The 14255-nt window shown below is 33.5% G+C and overlaps 2 protein-coding genes across 2 annotated transcripts; one reads left to right on the top strand and one right to left on the bottom strand.

Annotated features, from left to right (window-relative positions):
- Nucleotides 1–579: 579 nt before the first annotated feature.
- On the bottom strand, nucleotides 580–6516 carry LOC134269981 (myogenesis-regulating glycosidase-like). The gene is made up of 3 exons (XM_062752150.1): nucleotides 6157–6516; nucleotides 2062–3517; nucleotides 580–1644 (listed from the first exon to the last, which is right to left on the bottom strand). Exons 1-3 carry the CDS (start codon nucleotides 6478–6480, stop codon nucleotides 1376–1378), a joined length of 2049 nt encoding a protein of 682 aa, XP_062608134.1. The 5' UTR covers nucleotides 6481–6516; the 3' UTR covers nucleotides 580–1375.
- A 309-nt stretch (nucleotides 6517–6825) lies between these two features.
- LOC134269982 (NF-kappa-B inhibitor-like protein 1) lies at nucleotides 6826–12877 on the top strand. The gene is made up of 6 exons (XM_062752151.1): nucleotides 6826–7148; nucleotides 9260–9451; nucleotides 10039–10154; nucleotides 10698–10819; nucleotides 11683–11776; nucleotides 12199–12877. Exons 1-6 carry the CDS (start codon nucleotides 7117–7119, stop codon nucleotides 12732–12734), a joined length of 1092 nt encoding a protein of 363 aa, XP_062608135.1. The 5' UTR covers nucleotides 6826–7116; the 3' UTR covers nucleotides 12735–12877.
- Nucleotides 12878–14255: the final 1378 nt, after the last annotated feature.

A 14255-nucleotide genomic window follows, 5' to 3' on the forward strand; every position in this document is an offset into this window, starting at 1 on the left:
GTGTAAAGGGCAATAACTCTTATGCATAACTCTTCATTCATATAGTCAAATACATAGTATTGTGCTCAGAAGTACAGAAAGCTAGGCTCATTTACAGTAAAAAAGACTGTTGCACATGAAACATACATTGAAATGACAGATATATATATAACAAAAAGTCCAAAATTCTGCATGAAAAATATATACCGGTATACAACACAAAAATGGACACTTTTATGGCATGTACATAACATAAATTTCTAACAATTTAAAAATTTTTTTTTAAGTTTAACAAAATTAGAAGTTAACAAAGTATATCAAATTATCCCTAAATGGGGTCTTGTACAATTTGTAGTTCAAAGTTCAAAAACACTGATGAAACATTTCACACATATGAGGCCTTAGTAGGGAGATTTGCAGGAAGGTTTACATCAGGTGCTCCCCACATTAGTTCCAATAACAAAACCTTTATTTATTGATTCTGATGCAGACAGGGGACCTATTAAGCATATCTTAAACAATGATAAGTCAATTGAGGAACATTGATATTTATTAATATTTACATTAATAAATTTTTTAAAAAATCTAAGTTTACTTGACTTTGTTTAAGTGATAGTGTTGATTTAACAATGGCTAAGAGTAGGTACCAGTGCTACATTTTGCCTGAGAATAATTCTAATTTGGGTGTAAAAGGTCAGAATATATGATTGAACAATGAGATTAAAGCTAACTGATGCTCTTCGAGCAATGAGCCCAGCTAAAATGTTCATCCCTATATTCAATATTCATACATACTTTTAAATGTAACTTTATATATGGAAATTTTAAGATTAAAATTATTTGAACACTGTTTAAGACAAATTAAATAACATTTCTTAACCAAACCATGAGTGATTTTTTTATTCTGACATGTACAACTGTTTAATTATTTCTGATGTCATAAAAAGCTGGGGAGTTAGGGGACCTGCACTTTTTTTTGTAGTTATTTATCATATACTGTAAATCACTTTTTATTCATGAGAAATTTATTTTGGTGTCATAAAGTTAATGTGCTCACGAAAATTTCATTCCCATATGTCTCCCTAATAAAGATTAAATGACTAGCTCACGAAAATAAGATGTTGCAAAAATTTAGTGATCTACAGTAAAACTTTATTCAACTGAAATTGATGTATTTTTAAATATCTAAGTAATTTAAATTTTAAAAAATGCAAATAAAGCCAACTTACAAAATATTGACAACTTTCATGCTATGTAAACTAACAGAGTGATAAAATTACATTCTTTACTTTCACACAAAACTCAATTCACTCTTCCCATTATGGTTAACTTGTTCGCAGCTTTCAAATACCTGAGTTGTAAGTAACATGTTTCAAAGACAACAGTAAGACGTTCTTCATTTGGCGAGGAATTTGTGCTTACTGAAGGTCGGGATCTGTTCTAGAGTGACCTCATAGTCCCTCAGCCAGTGTTTACCTTGGTGCACTTGACCTTTAAGGTTATCCTTCCAGTGACCTTCAGGTAGGTAAATATCTATCTTTGTCACCCCTGGGTGAACAACTGGGGCTACAAGTAGGTCATTTCCCAACATAAATTCTGAATTAACTGTCAGAGCGTAAGGATCCAGGGGGTCTATCCACCACAATGGTCTAATAATTGGGGAGCCTGAAATAAAGAAAAAAAAATGAAAATTACTTTTTATGGAAACCTAGTTTAAATTCACAAATAAAAAACATCAAATGGGTTATTGAATAATATAACTCATTGTGTCTATTTTATCCCCATTCTCAAATAGGTAAGAGATCAATACTTCAATGAAAACGCTGAATACCGTGTCAATTTGAATGACAACAGTTACACAAATCTGGGAACATTTTAATTTGCAGCACCAATATAAAATACAGTCAAACATTATTATCTTGAACTCGAAGGGACAAATAGATCCTTTAAGATTTCTAACAATTCAAGATACTGAGGGTAAAATATTAAGAAGAATTTAGGTCCACATATACATGGTAAATGAGATATCAGTGTACAAGATACTGAAGTTCAACTATATACAAAAATGTTAATATATCTTACCATTTGTTTCAGCCTCCTTTGCAGCATTTATAAGCAGTCTCATTATTTCTTGTCTTCGTTTCAACAGTTTAACAGCAATGTCTACTACTTTATCATCATAATCCCATGGAACATAGGAAAATTTAAGAACGGGCATAAAGGTAGCTATCTGTAACCACCTGATGTAAAGTTCTCGATTTGGAGGAGAAGTTGTGTTGCCATGTGAACCACTTCCCCCAACCACATCAGGGATCACAAATGGGTATCCCAGAATTCCTAGTGTCAGAACTGCAGGAATCACACTTTGCAGACCATTATCTTCTCCCCACTTGGATTCCTTCCTTCCTAGCTGTACATACATGGAATGTTTCTGAGACTTATAAGCACAGGTTGCTTGTAAAAGTTGTTTATCTTGTCCTAAATTGCTAACTAGTGAAAGTAAGTTTGTAATGTAAGACCCAGGATTTGTTAATGATCCATGACTTAGGTGGTTTGGAGGTAAATAGTTACTTTCACAAGCATATAACTTTAATCCGTCTATTCCGTATTCCTTCATCATTGTTGATAACTTTGAATGAAACCATCTAGCAGCTTCTGGGTTTGTAACATCAACTATGCCCACCATACCATAATACCACTTCACAAGTGCTAGTTGCTCTGTGTTTGAATTTTGTACTAAAAAGTCAGATTTTGTGTCAAAATTTTTGGAATCTTTACTTATCAAAGGAGTCATAGACACAAGAATTTGGTATCCATATTCCCTCAGTGTGGTGCAGACTTGATGTGCATTAGGAAATAAACCAGAGTCAATATCAAAGTTACCAAATTTTGAGGAAAAGAGACCATCAAATTCAAAAAATAGCTTCTTAATAGACAAAGCTTTTTGTATATCATCTTTAAATTTCTTTACAAACTTTAGCAAAACTCCTTGTGTCATATTGTTCTCAAATCTTGGTATAGTGGACAACACTGGGAACTGCATTAAATCTAGACTTGGCTTATCTTTAGGGGACTCAAAATGCCTCTTTTGCATCAATTCATAAACCTCCTTAATATTTTTCTTCTTACAAATGGTGTATTTTAGTACATGGCTTTGTCCTGCTGGATACCGAGGATGATCCGAGTTAGTTGTGAAGCACAGTAGATTACTATTACTGGTGTTCATACTGACAAACAAAGGGACAGAACTGTCAACCACAATTCCCACACCTTTAGTACTGAGCCAGAATCTCTCTATCACATTACCAAAAATGTTTCCTGCTGGCTTATTGTATTTTGTTTTATACATGAGATCATTGGGAAGGTATGGCTGTAGAGGAATGGAAACATCTCTCAATGGCCATTTCTGGTCATACATTTCACCTCCCCCATACCATATGGCACCTCGTAAGGAAATGCAGTCTTGAGGAAGAAAGTCTCGACTGGAAGGCTTCCAAGTTATTTCATGACATTGATCACTTCCTTTTAGTTTTCTGACCTATCAATAGACAAAAATGCCTTGAAAACACATGCAACAAGCTAATTCAGAGAATTCGTGTCCCCCGCTTAGGGAAAAAGTCGGCTCCCCCTGACTAAATTTGTAGAATTATTAAATGTATACATGTATACTGAAGCAAATAAAATACATGTATGTCAATATGCATATAAAGATTTGATTGCTTATACTTCATTATGTGTATAGAGGATTTTTTTATATGGAATTTTTATCACACTGTAATGATGATTTTATAGCCTCATAAATTTTTCATTTCACATGCTGAATACTATCATTTAGTAAAAAAAAAAGTATTTAAAAAAAAGAAAAAAAAAGAAAGGTTCGACCGAGATTCGATCCCGGGTCCTCTTACGCATGAAGCGAGAGGCATAACCACTAGACCACGGAATCGCTTTACTTAGTGTGAAGTATATGCAGAAGTGAAGTCACATACATGTATATATTCATGTTCGGTATTCTCAAAATTTTACACAATCCATGGTGTTTGATTTATTTAGCCTTTATTAAACAGTTCTAATAGATGTAATAAGAACATAAAGTCCGCCGAGAACCTGTTTTATACGCAAAAACTCTCCTCATGCCACTGCGCTAAATATAGCGACATGTAATACTATAAATACTAATAAAACAAATGGGGCGGGACACTTTGAGAGGGGCGAGAGACGTCCTAGGGACTTTTGATATAAAATTACATTGCATAAGCTCAAAATATTCTTGAAATATCGCCCGGAAATAATAGTATTACACACAGACAGAATGTATAAATTTACGACCTTGAACTTTGACCTTTTGACCTCAAAATCAATAGGGGTCTTCAATAGGCCACAGGGAGTTGTTATATAAAATTTCATTGCAATAGCTCAAATGGTTCTAGAGATATCGTGTGGAAACGAAAGTGTTTTAACAGACAGAATTTGCTTATTTATGACCTTGACCTCTGACCTTTTGACCTCAAAATCAATAGGGGTCTTCTTTAGTCCATAGGGAGTTGCTATGCTAAATTTCATTGCAAAAGCTCAAAGGGTTCTCGAGATATCGTGTGGAAACGAAAGCGTTACAGACAGACAGAAAGACGGACAGACGGACGGACGGACGGACAGACGGACGGACGGACAAACCCAAATTAATATCCCCCACTTTTCAAGCGGGGGACAAAAATATGTCAAATATTTCAGAATAGTCTAATGTACACTTTGCAAAAGTTGTGTCCTTTTGTGGGTCAATCAAAAGCTCATAAGGGAAAAAACAACATTTCTCCTCTTTATGCTACGAAACATTTGAATGTGCTCTGATAAACCTACTGTGTTCAAATTTTTCTTTCAATGTGCATTGCCATTGGTACAGTAGCATCCTGAGGCGGCAATCAGAGTTCAAGATGCAAAAAGTTTTTTTTTCCTAATCAAATTACAAAGTTACAAGCCAGTAAACTACAAAGGCTACTGCAAGGATTCTATTTTTTCCTCCCACAGATGGTGACCAAGAGACATAACTTTTAGAAAGTGTGAATCCAACTACAATCATTTTACCAGTAACGAATCAGTTTCTAGTTACATATTAAATACAACCCATATCTTTGAATTTCCAAATTTTCTTTGTTGTTGTTTAATTTGTATTTCTAAGCTCTACAAACAAGTAGTACAAAAATTTCCAAAATATAAACGGTACAGGGACATAGCTGTCAAAAATAACACCCCCCTTTTTCCCTAGTTTTGAATCGATTTTTCAGTATCGAATCAGGTGCCCTCTATTGTTGCTGACTTAATAAATGAAACCGATTGGTTGAAATTATTGTAGAAATATACCTTCAAGAAAATTCTACATAAAGTATATAAGCATTACTTGTTGATTCAAATGATTATTTTTCTAAAGCTAAACAATATGAAAAATGTTGCATTTTATGAGAAACTTTTAATGACATGCGTTATTATAATTAAATCAATCATCTCTGAGTTGTAATTTTCATGGAATATTTTTGTTTATAAATAGTTTTGATAGTATTTTCACTCCTGTCAGCTTTCTTTGTTTTTGCATCCCGTAAAACGGCATTTTTCGTTCTTCCAAAATTCGTAATTCGTAACTAAGAAAACAACACATGGTAAGTTAAGATGTTAAATTTCATTCAAAAGTCAATTTTCGTTGAATTTAATATTCTGTCTTTTTGTATTTATCCTAAATATTGATTACATACACAATCTGGATCGACAACATATCAAATTTTTTATTTAGATGCATTTCTCGACACACTTTTGTTTTCTTAGACTTGCACTTGCGCGTGTTAAAATTTAGGTCATCGGTTCAAATTGTAAATATTGTGGGAAATAATCATGCAGATATTACAAAAACACAACACAGTGTTAGAATATTCATCCTTTTATTGTATTAACCTAGTAAGATTTTAAAAACCCTTCACTATGTTTTTCTAGAATATTTAGATAAAAAAATATTCGATACTGGCAAATATTCGTTACTGGTAAAATGACTGTACATTTAGATGGAATGTTCTATCTTTAAAATGATATTGTCCTATGGACCGATTTGACTTTATATAAGTTCTTATTTTGATATGCTTCTTTAAAATACATTGATTTACAAAGGCTTATTTACTAAAGTGATATTATTACCTCTAGATCTGTGTACCTATGCCATCTCAGACAGAGGTAATTCGGATTGTTCCTGTCTGGTCGACACTCCAAGGCAGCTGTATATCGTAATGTTTCTGATAAAAGACCCTGAACGTAAGTTTCACCGTTTTCTATCAGCGAGAACATACCCGTGGAAAAGTCATAACGAATGTGACCAACTGTTGTATCAACAACACCAGAAGCATACATAGGGGTAACTCTTTTCTTTAAAGTCATGGCGATGTACCAAACGACAATCATAAATATGAAACAGAAACATCCTATTTTAAGAAGCCGAAGCGTTCTACCTCTGAGTTGCCTCATTCTCTAGAATTTTGTTTATTTTGAATGCGTCACTAGAGTCATCACTGTCATGGTGTTTCAGCTCGCAACATCTTTTCGGAAGTCCACATTTCGTCACTAAATTTAAAATCAAGTTTGAGCAAAATAATTTTCCGTAGGAAATTGAAGCATGTTTATTTTTATGCATTATAAAAATAATTTTCAGCTTTTGAATTTGTTCTATTCATGCCTTTAAGACATTCAAATAACAATAATTAAAGTAGCTATATTAAACTAAGGGACTTAAAACTCAAAGATATCCCGGAATTAACACGATCTCATTTTGTACTTTATAGAAATAATTTTACATCCTGTTTGATATTTTTCTTGAACAAGAAGGTCACATTTACTAATTTAGTAACAGTATTGAAAACCTGCGTCTTGCGTTCAGTATGAGCATACACAACTGAACTGTTAAGATGAACAACGATTTTGATCCATTAAAGGAACAAAAATTGGGATTTATTACTAGAAATAATTTGAAGTTAAATCGTTACCTCCAAAGAAAGGGATGGGTGAAAGACAGTCGATATAGATCTTACCCTCTCATATTTGGCATGGTCGCATTTTCCGTTGGATATGTTTATATGATGTATTTCAATTTTAGAGTTATGTCAGATGCGAGACAAGGGAAAAAAAGAACATTCAAGGTGAGCTGCCAGTCTACGCGAAAGTTGAAAATTGTTACCGGACAAAATGTCTGGTAAAAATAAAATTTTTACCAGACCAAACAATTTTTTACCAGACCGACTTTTTTCCCTTTAAATCCATACATCATTATGATACTGAGTTTGAGAGGGTGGGTGGGATGGGGTTAATTCTCACTGTGAAATTTTATTTTATTGTTAAATGAATTCAGAGTGAAATGGACATGTTAACTATTTATAATTTTCCTTTGTTAAAGGTATCTATACAATTGCATGTATTTTTTTCCTTCATATTTGACTTGTACAATATACACTGTATCAAAAAAAATTCTTAAATTTAATATGCACTTTCAATGCATATTTATTTTTCTTGAAACAACTCATTATGGTTACTCAAGTTTGATGCTCATTTGAAAAAAAATTCCCAACTAAATTTACGTATGAGCTATCTAAATATTTTCCCAACCAAATCTATGTATGAGCTATCTAAAGATCTCTAACCCTTGACAGAGGAAATTCGAATTAGAATAAAAACGATCATGACAGGGTTGTAATATATAAAAATTAATCAGGTATTACTGCTAAATTGGTCAATTAAAGGACATTTGTGGGGAATTGGACCATGTTTACCTCTTAATTTAGATTTATTTGGCCTTATTTTTTACCGGACATTCGGTCCTGTAAACTGATTTTTTTTACCGACCCGACCTAAATTTTACCGGTAAAAACCGACGGTCCGGTGACTTTCGCATAGACTGGCTGCAATCATGAGATGCATGGTAAAACTAAAAGCAACTGAAAGGGAAGATCCTGGGGAAATTTAATAAAAGTAAAAGAAAGAGAGGGGGGTCTATAAGAGACTAACCCGTCAATGTTCAATTCTTCCACTCACTCCAACCATAGAATATGTTACAGTAACTGATGAATGTAAATGTGCATATCTATGTGTCTCGTAAATAAATCTGAGATTCTTCTGGCTATAACAGTAACACCCTCACCCACCCCCTTTAAATTGTGACTTGCTAGGGAAAGTCAGCGTGGAGGCCATATTGAAAAGTGGGAATTTATTGACACCAGCTGGTGTCACAACCCTGCCTACCTTTCACAACTTCCTTTTGCGGATCCAAGTTCTAAGACATGAGAACTTCGTAAAGGAATGATTGTTTTACAACTTGATCATCACTAATATGATGCTATCACTGTTTGAATAGTTCTTTCACTGACAAATGAAGGATCATAGACACTAGCTGCAGATATGTAGCTTTCCGAAAAAATGTATATTGATAGACCAGAGAGCTACAGAGCCACCCATTGAAAAAACTGTATATTTATTGCGCACAAAAAAATGCACTCGGTTCTCGATTTATTTCTCCATGGTTTTAAAGCTGTAATCTCAAAATATTACTAACATATTCTTTGACTTTTTCCACAACAAAACATTCCTCATAATTGTTGTTAATAGTCCTCCTGGCCCTGATATTGCAATCATCGGACATTTCGCTTATTTATACTTCCATTTTGGTTTCAAAGATAATTCGATCCAATATGCTTCATTCAGATGTCAACTATGAGAGAACTTGATAGAGGAGAGAGTAATTTTTTGAAATCTTCCATTTTTTGCAATTGAGGTAAGAATTTGGAAAAATTAATCAAGAATTGAGCACACTTTTTTGTGCGCAATAAATATACAGTTTTTTCAATGGGTGGCACTGTAGCTCTCGGTCTATCAGTAATTTTTTTCGGAGAGCTACAGATCTGCAGCTACATAGACACTTGAATTAGGTTGCCTCCTAAACATTTGTGTTTTTTTTTTGCACATGACATTATCATGCAAAAATAAACTTTCTTCCAAGGAGATGAGAAAAAGTAGGTTTGGGTCATTTGAAAATCTTCTTCTCCATAATCACTTGAGTAGGTAAGATGTAACTTACCATATGTGAAATCATTCTGACATAGTGTAGATTTAACTTTGTTCAAAACATGACCCCTTAGGACTTGGCTAGGGTTATGACACACTGGGTGATCAAAGCATCCTTGGGTAATACTGTAAAGTATACATACAATTTTGTTCACAATTCCATGCATTAATTTCTATTTTACTTTTTTTTTTACAGTTTCCATGGAATTAATTTTGCAATGGAGAGAAAATGGTGTAAAAGAATAAAACAATTAATAAAGGATGGTAGACCAGCCAAGTTGAAATCTTACATCAAGAAGCATGATATTGATATCCAACACCTTCAATTTACCAATGGAAGAACAATTCTACATTACTGTTGTAAATACCATGATTTTATTGGATTTAGGTAAATTGCATTATGTATATCCAAAGTAGGCATGTTAGATCATGTCAGAACTTATTGTTAATAAAAAATTCAATGTTACATTCCAAGTTGAAAAGGAAAAGAATTACAAAAATTTTAAGACACATTAAAGTCATTTTTCCAAGCATGTGTAGTATAGTCTACTCTTTGATTGAAAGTTCTGATTAATTAAATAAATAAAAAGCTCAAATTTATTCATCCTTAGCATTCATTTTTAGAAAATTGTCATATGATATAATTTTCCAATTATTTTCTCTTTCCTTGCCTTAGTTGTGATTTGGCACATATTTCATACAGGGGTAAAGAGAGTGCTGTTAAATTAAATGTTTACTTGTGTACATATGAGCTCTCAAGGTCATTGATATGTCTAAACTTTTATCAGGCTTTAAATCTGAGGTGTTTATTCCCTTGAGTCCATTTATACAATGTAATTCATGTAGTTTTGTCCTTGTTAATGATACTGTGAAGAGATTATGCGATGACACCAAAAGGAAATGTAAAAAAAAAAAAGATAAAAATTTACTCAATGCATACATTATTTATTTCACAAAATTATTATTTTTTCACAGATATTTTATTGGGAAGGGAATTTGTTTGTCCACTAAAGATGACGATGGGAATACTGCCCTGCATATTGCTTTGAAGGAAGCCCTAAAGAAAAGTCATAGGTCTGAAGTCAGTGAAAGTAAGTTTCTTTTGAATCTTAGCATGATTTCTTTCTTCATTTTATTTGTTTTTAGTGTGTATTGAGAGTTTCATGCAACAAGCTTTGTATATATGTTTATAATCTTAAACTCAGATTTAGTTTCCCAAAACTTTCCCTCTCTGCACTTGGGTATATGTTCCCTTTGCACTTGCTACATCTGATGTTTATCATTTTCTACACTGTAAAAGTATTTACATTGTACTTCACTATTTTACATTCATTTGTGCTTGCTTTAATACATTGTCCTGTGCAGGTGACATTTACTTTTTTTTTTTTGACATGGAAGAGTTTATCACTACCAAGTAATGATGACAATTCAGAAGAATATATTTACACAGATCTGTACACTGAAATTCTTCAAATCATAAAGAAGTCAGAGATTTATATAGACAAGGACAGATCCCTTTCACAAGTCATGCTTAAAGTTAATAATTTATATAATTTGATACCCAGTTGAATGAAATGTAGATGTATCTATTTTAGCAGGAATTTTATTATTATCTGTTTTAACTTTATTTTTAGTTTACAATCAGCTTATTCTGCCAATACTTGAGCAACATCCCGAGTCCCTGAAGTGGAGGAACCATGAAGATATTACCTGTAGAGATCTCCTAGATCAGCTCAGAGAGAAACAAGATGGACAGGTAGGTGATGGGGAGCACTGGGTCAATAAAATGTTGGTTTTCAGAAAAAAGTTTTTCCCTCTCTGTAACATCTCACCTATAGTGCACAATGTAAACACATGGGTGTTTATCGCACATTAGTATTACTCTACAGATAAAAGTTTGATTAAAAATCATTAATCTGACACTGGAACAAATGTCTAATGACTAAGATACATGAATTGTCACAATGTATATATCCTACATGCTTTCAGCACCCCTGGAGTGATTAAAGGGTTTCAGTTCCAGACCATTCTTCATAAATTAGCTTTCATATTTAATATTTTGAAGGTAGCTATCTTACTTAAATATCATACACCAGTAGTTTCAGCACCATGACTATCAGATTGACTCAAGGTCAAAATAGACAAAAATCCCTACCTGTTTCATACAGTTTTGGCGAGAACAACAGCTCTATTATCCTCTGATTTAATTTCAATCTTATAAAAACTAGAGGTACTGTGAGCAGTGAGCTCACTAAATGATACACCCCGCCTCCCATATGAATATAATAGACGTGTCCAGGTTTTTATTATGGGAAACCCAAAGTATGTGTCGGATCAAAAAGTAAAATAGGAGGTCACAATGGCATTATGTTATAAAGATTCTCTGAAAGTCTCATCTAATTTCATTCAGTGGTATAAGAGGAGTTGTGGATAAGAGATGGGTACCCAAAAGTGTACCAGATGGATGGATGGATGGACATAACGATTACTATATACCCTCCCGCTTTTCAAGCGGGGGGTATAATTAGACCTTTTATGCTTCTGCATTTTATGTTGCTGTGACAGAACAAAATACGGATCTACTTTTAGATTGCTGATAATTCTTGTTTTTACCTGCAGTGTAGAGAAAGTCCTGAGAAGAACTGGGAGGAGAAACTTACTGATGAGTTAGAGGATGAGTATCAGGAGGGCTGGGGCAGCAGGTTTACAGGTGGTAAGTTCTGCAGCCACAGAATAAATAAATGATGTTTTCACTTAGAAAATAAAACACTGAATTGTATTCATTATTTTATCCAAACTCCATTGCTTAATACCCAAAATTTTTAAACTACAGCATGAAATCAAAAAAAGATTTCAGATTTATGTGTTGTTATATGCTGTAGAGACTCTATTCCTTCTGCGGATTGATTTATTCTGTGTAAGAGGTCACATGTTTTCCATGGAAATTTGTCACAGCATGCTAAAAGTGAAAGTAAGACATACAGAGACAAGCCAACAACCTGTGTAATTTTCTACCTACTGATTAAATAATACATGTATTTGTGATTCTGCAGAATTATAGTATGTCCCCACATAATAAAGTAGCTTTAAATAATCAACAGGCAGAATGTTAAATATCATTTTATTTTTATGCAGATTTATCTGAAGAGGAAACTTTCCAAGAGAGCTACAGTGATTGGTCAGACAGAATGCATCATGAATTTCATAAAAAGCGTAAATATAGTGGTACACTACCAAGCTCCAGCAAGAAACCCAAGAGTCAGGAAGAGGACTTCAACTCAAAGCTCAGACAGGAAAGGGAAAGAATGAGGAAAAAGTATGAAGAAAATCAGAAAAAGGCACAACAAAGTTACAAAAGACATCAAAAGGATGTGTATGAAAGGAAATGGCAGGAATTATCTGAAAAAATTGTGGAAAAGCAACTTCATTTTTCAGATATTCCATGGCCATTCAAAAAAAGTATTAGTGAATTAGAAGACTTCCTCTTCCATGACTTGACTCAAAGTGAGGCTCGAAAGAAATATTTAAGGGACCAAGTGAAAAGGTGGCACCCTGACAAATTTTTGCAAAAGTTTGGGAATCACATTTTGTCTACAGATAAGGAACTTGTCTTACAAAGGGTTAAACAGGTGTCACAGGAATTGAATCGCCTGTTTGAGAAATTTAAATGAATTAAAGAAGGACTGTGTTGGATATTAATACCAGAACTTGATCTTCATGTGCACCAGGATGTTTTTAACTTTCTCTCAAATAATGTTACTACTAAAAAAACTACATGTGTTTTTAATTTTAAACAATGAAATGTTTACATGCAGAGTTTGTTGTGAATTATTTAATAATTATAATTTATATTTTTCTGGGCCTTTTCCTACAGTATTTACTAGTTTAGATTGACAGCATTTAGGCCTACATTGAACACTGGTTTGTTTGATGTGCTAAAACTGCATACAGTTGTTGCAAAAAAAAATGTTACACTGTATGTACCAGTACTGAGTAGCTTAAATTAATCCCAGATGGATTAAAAGGGTGAATAAATCTGGAAAGGGAGATAAAACGACATACAATCGATCAATCAAGTAACTATGCCAAAAGAATTCATGACATAACATAAATATGCATTAGGTGAAAGCCTTACTCTGACCCCCCAGGATCAGTTATTTGAAGAAAAATGAATCCAAACAACTTTGAAATGTTTCCATATACAGTAAAACTCGGTTATAACAAAGTCACCGGGCCTATGAAATTACTTCGCTATATCTGTAATTCATTATATCCGTATAAGGATCCTGTTACATTTATATACCTGGGGATGCAATATTACTTCGCTATATCCGTGAATTTGCAATATCTGTGTTCGTACTGAACGAGTTTACTGTAAAATTAAATGCACCTACCCGGTAAGTGTGGCACTGTGATTTAAAAAGAATTGTTTGAAAATAAAATTCTTCTTTACACTTAATAATTTTCTTTTAAAATTTTGACCCTCTACAGTGAAGTAGCATCGCTCTGAAAGGGGGGGGGGCAGCTGGAGAAAAAAGTTCAAGTTACTTATCCAAAAGAAAAAAAAAACGTGGAAAGGGGGATTGTCCAAACTCAAAAATCCTATTTCATGTGTTTGTGTGTGTGTGGGGGGGGGGGGGTCCTTTTTCTTTTAATACTAATTTTTTTTATTAAAAAATACCACATTATCCTAATTTAGCTATACCGATACAAAAGGTTGGGGATGAACATTTACTGGCGTAAAAAGGTTTTTTTTCTGGAAAAAGGGAGGGGGTCAGCCCCCCTTGCCTTTAGCCTAGCTATCCGTGATTGCTTGCATAAGAGATTAAGAAAGAGCAAATACAATAAATATGAGCTATATAGATCAGATATATACATTTGCCTTTAATTTTCTTGAATGTTTGCTTTCTAGAGTAAGACCGACCCCTAACCCCACAGGCAACTGACGTTACTTATTTTTCTTTTAATAAAAAAAATTAACCCTTACCTTATAATATTAATAAACGGTTTATTAATATTATAAGGTAAGGGTATATTTTTTTTATTAAAAGAAAAATAAGAAACGTCAGGTGCCTGTGCCTAACCCGGAGTAAAAACACTATTCCCGTTTTCACTCTATGTTTTACATGTCACCATTTTGTTTCCGGTTTGTAGTCAGAACAAAAAAAAAAAAACATTGATGACAGAGCTGT

The sequence above is a fragment of the Saccostrea cucullata genome, unplaced genomic scaffold, assembly GCF_032062105.1.
Source record: "Saccostrea cucullata isolate Sc308-1 unplaced genomic scaffold, CSIRO_AGI_Scuc_v1 ctg261, whole genome shotgun sequence".
Classification (NCBI taxonomy): Eukaryota; Metazoa; Mollusca; class Bivalvia; order Ostreida; family Ostreidae; genus Saccostrea; species Saccostrea cuccullata.

Excerpts from the sequence above, each read along its gene's own strand:
- LOC134269981 (XM_062752150.1), bottom strand. The coding sequence starts at position 6,480 with ATGAGGCAACTCAGAGGTAGAACGCTTCGGCTTCTTAAAATAGGATGT. Across the intron at positions 3,518-6,156 it reads ATAGGTACACAGATCTAGAG|GTCAGAAAACTAAAAGGAAG; the intron begins GTAATAATATCA and ends GTCTATTGATAG. Across the intron at positions 1,645-2,061 it reads AAAGGAGGCTGAAACAAATG|GCTCCCCAATTATTAGACCA; the intron begins GTAAGATATATT and ends TCTTTATTTCAG.
- LOC134269982 (XM_062752151.1), top strand. The coding sequence starts at position 7,117 with ATGCGAGACAAGGGAAAAAAAGAACATTCAAG. Across the intron at positions 10,155-10,697 it reads TAGGTCTGAAGTCAGTGAAA|TTTACAATCAGCTTATTCTG; the intron begins GTAAGTTTCTTT and ends CTTTATTTTTAG. Across the intron at positions 11,777-12,198 it reads GGGCAGCAGGTTTACAGGTG|ATTTATCTGAAGAGGAAACT; the intron begins GTAAGTTCTGCA and ends ATTTTTATGCAG.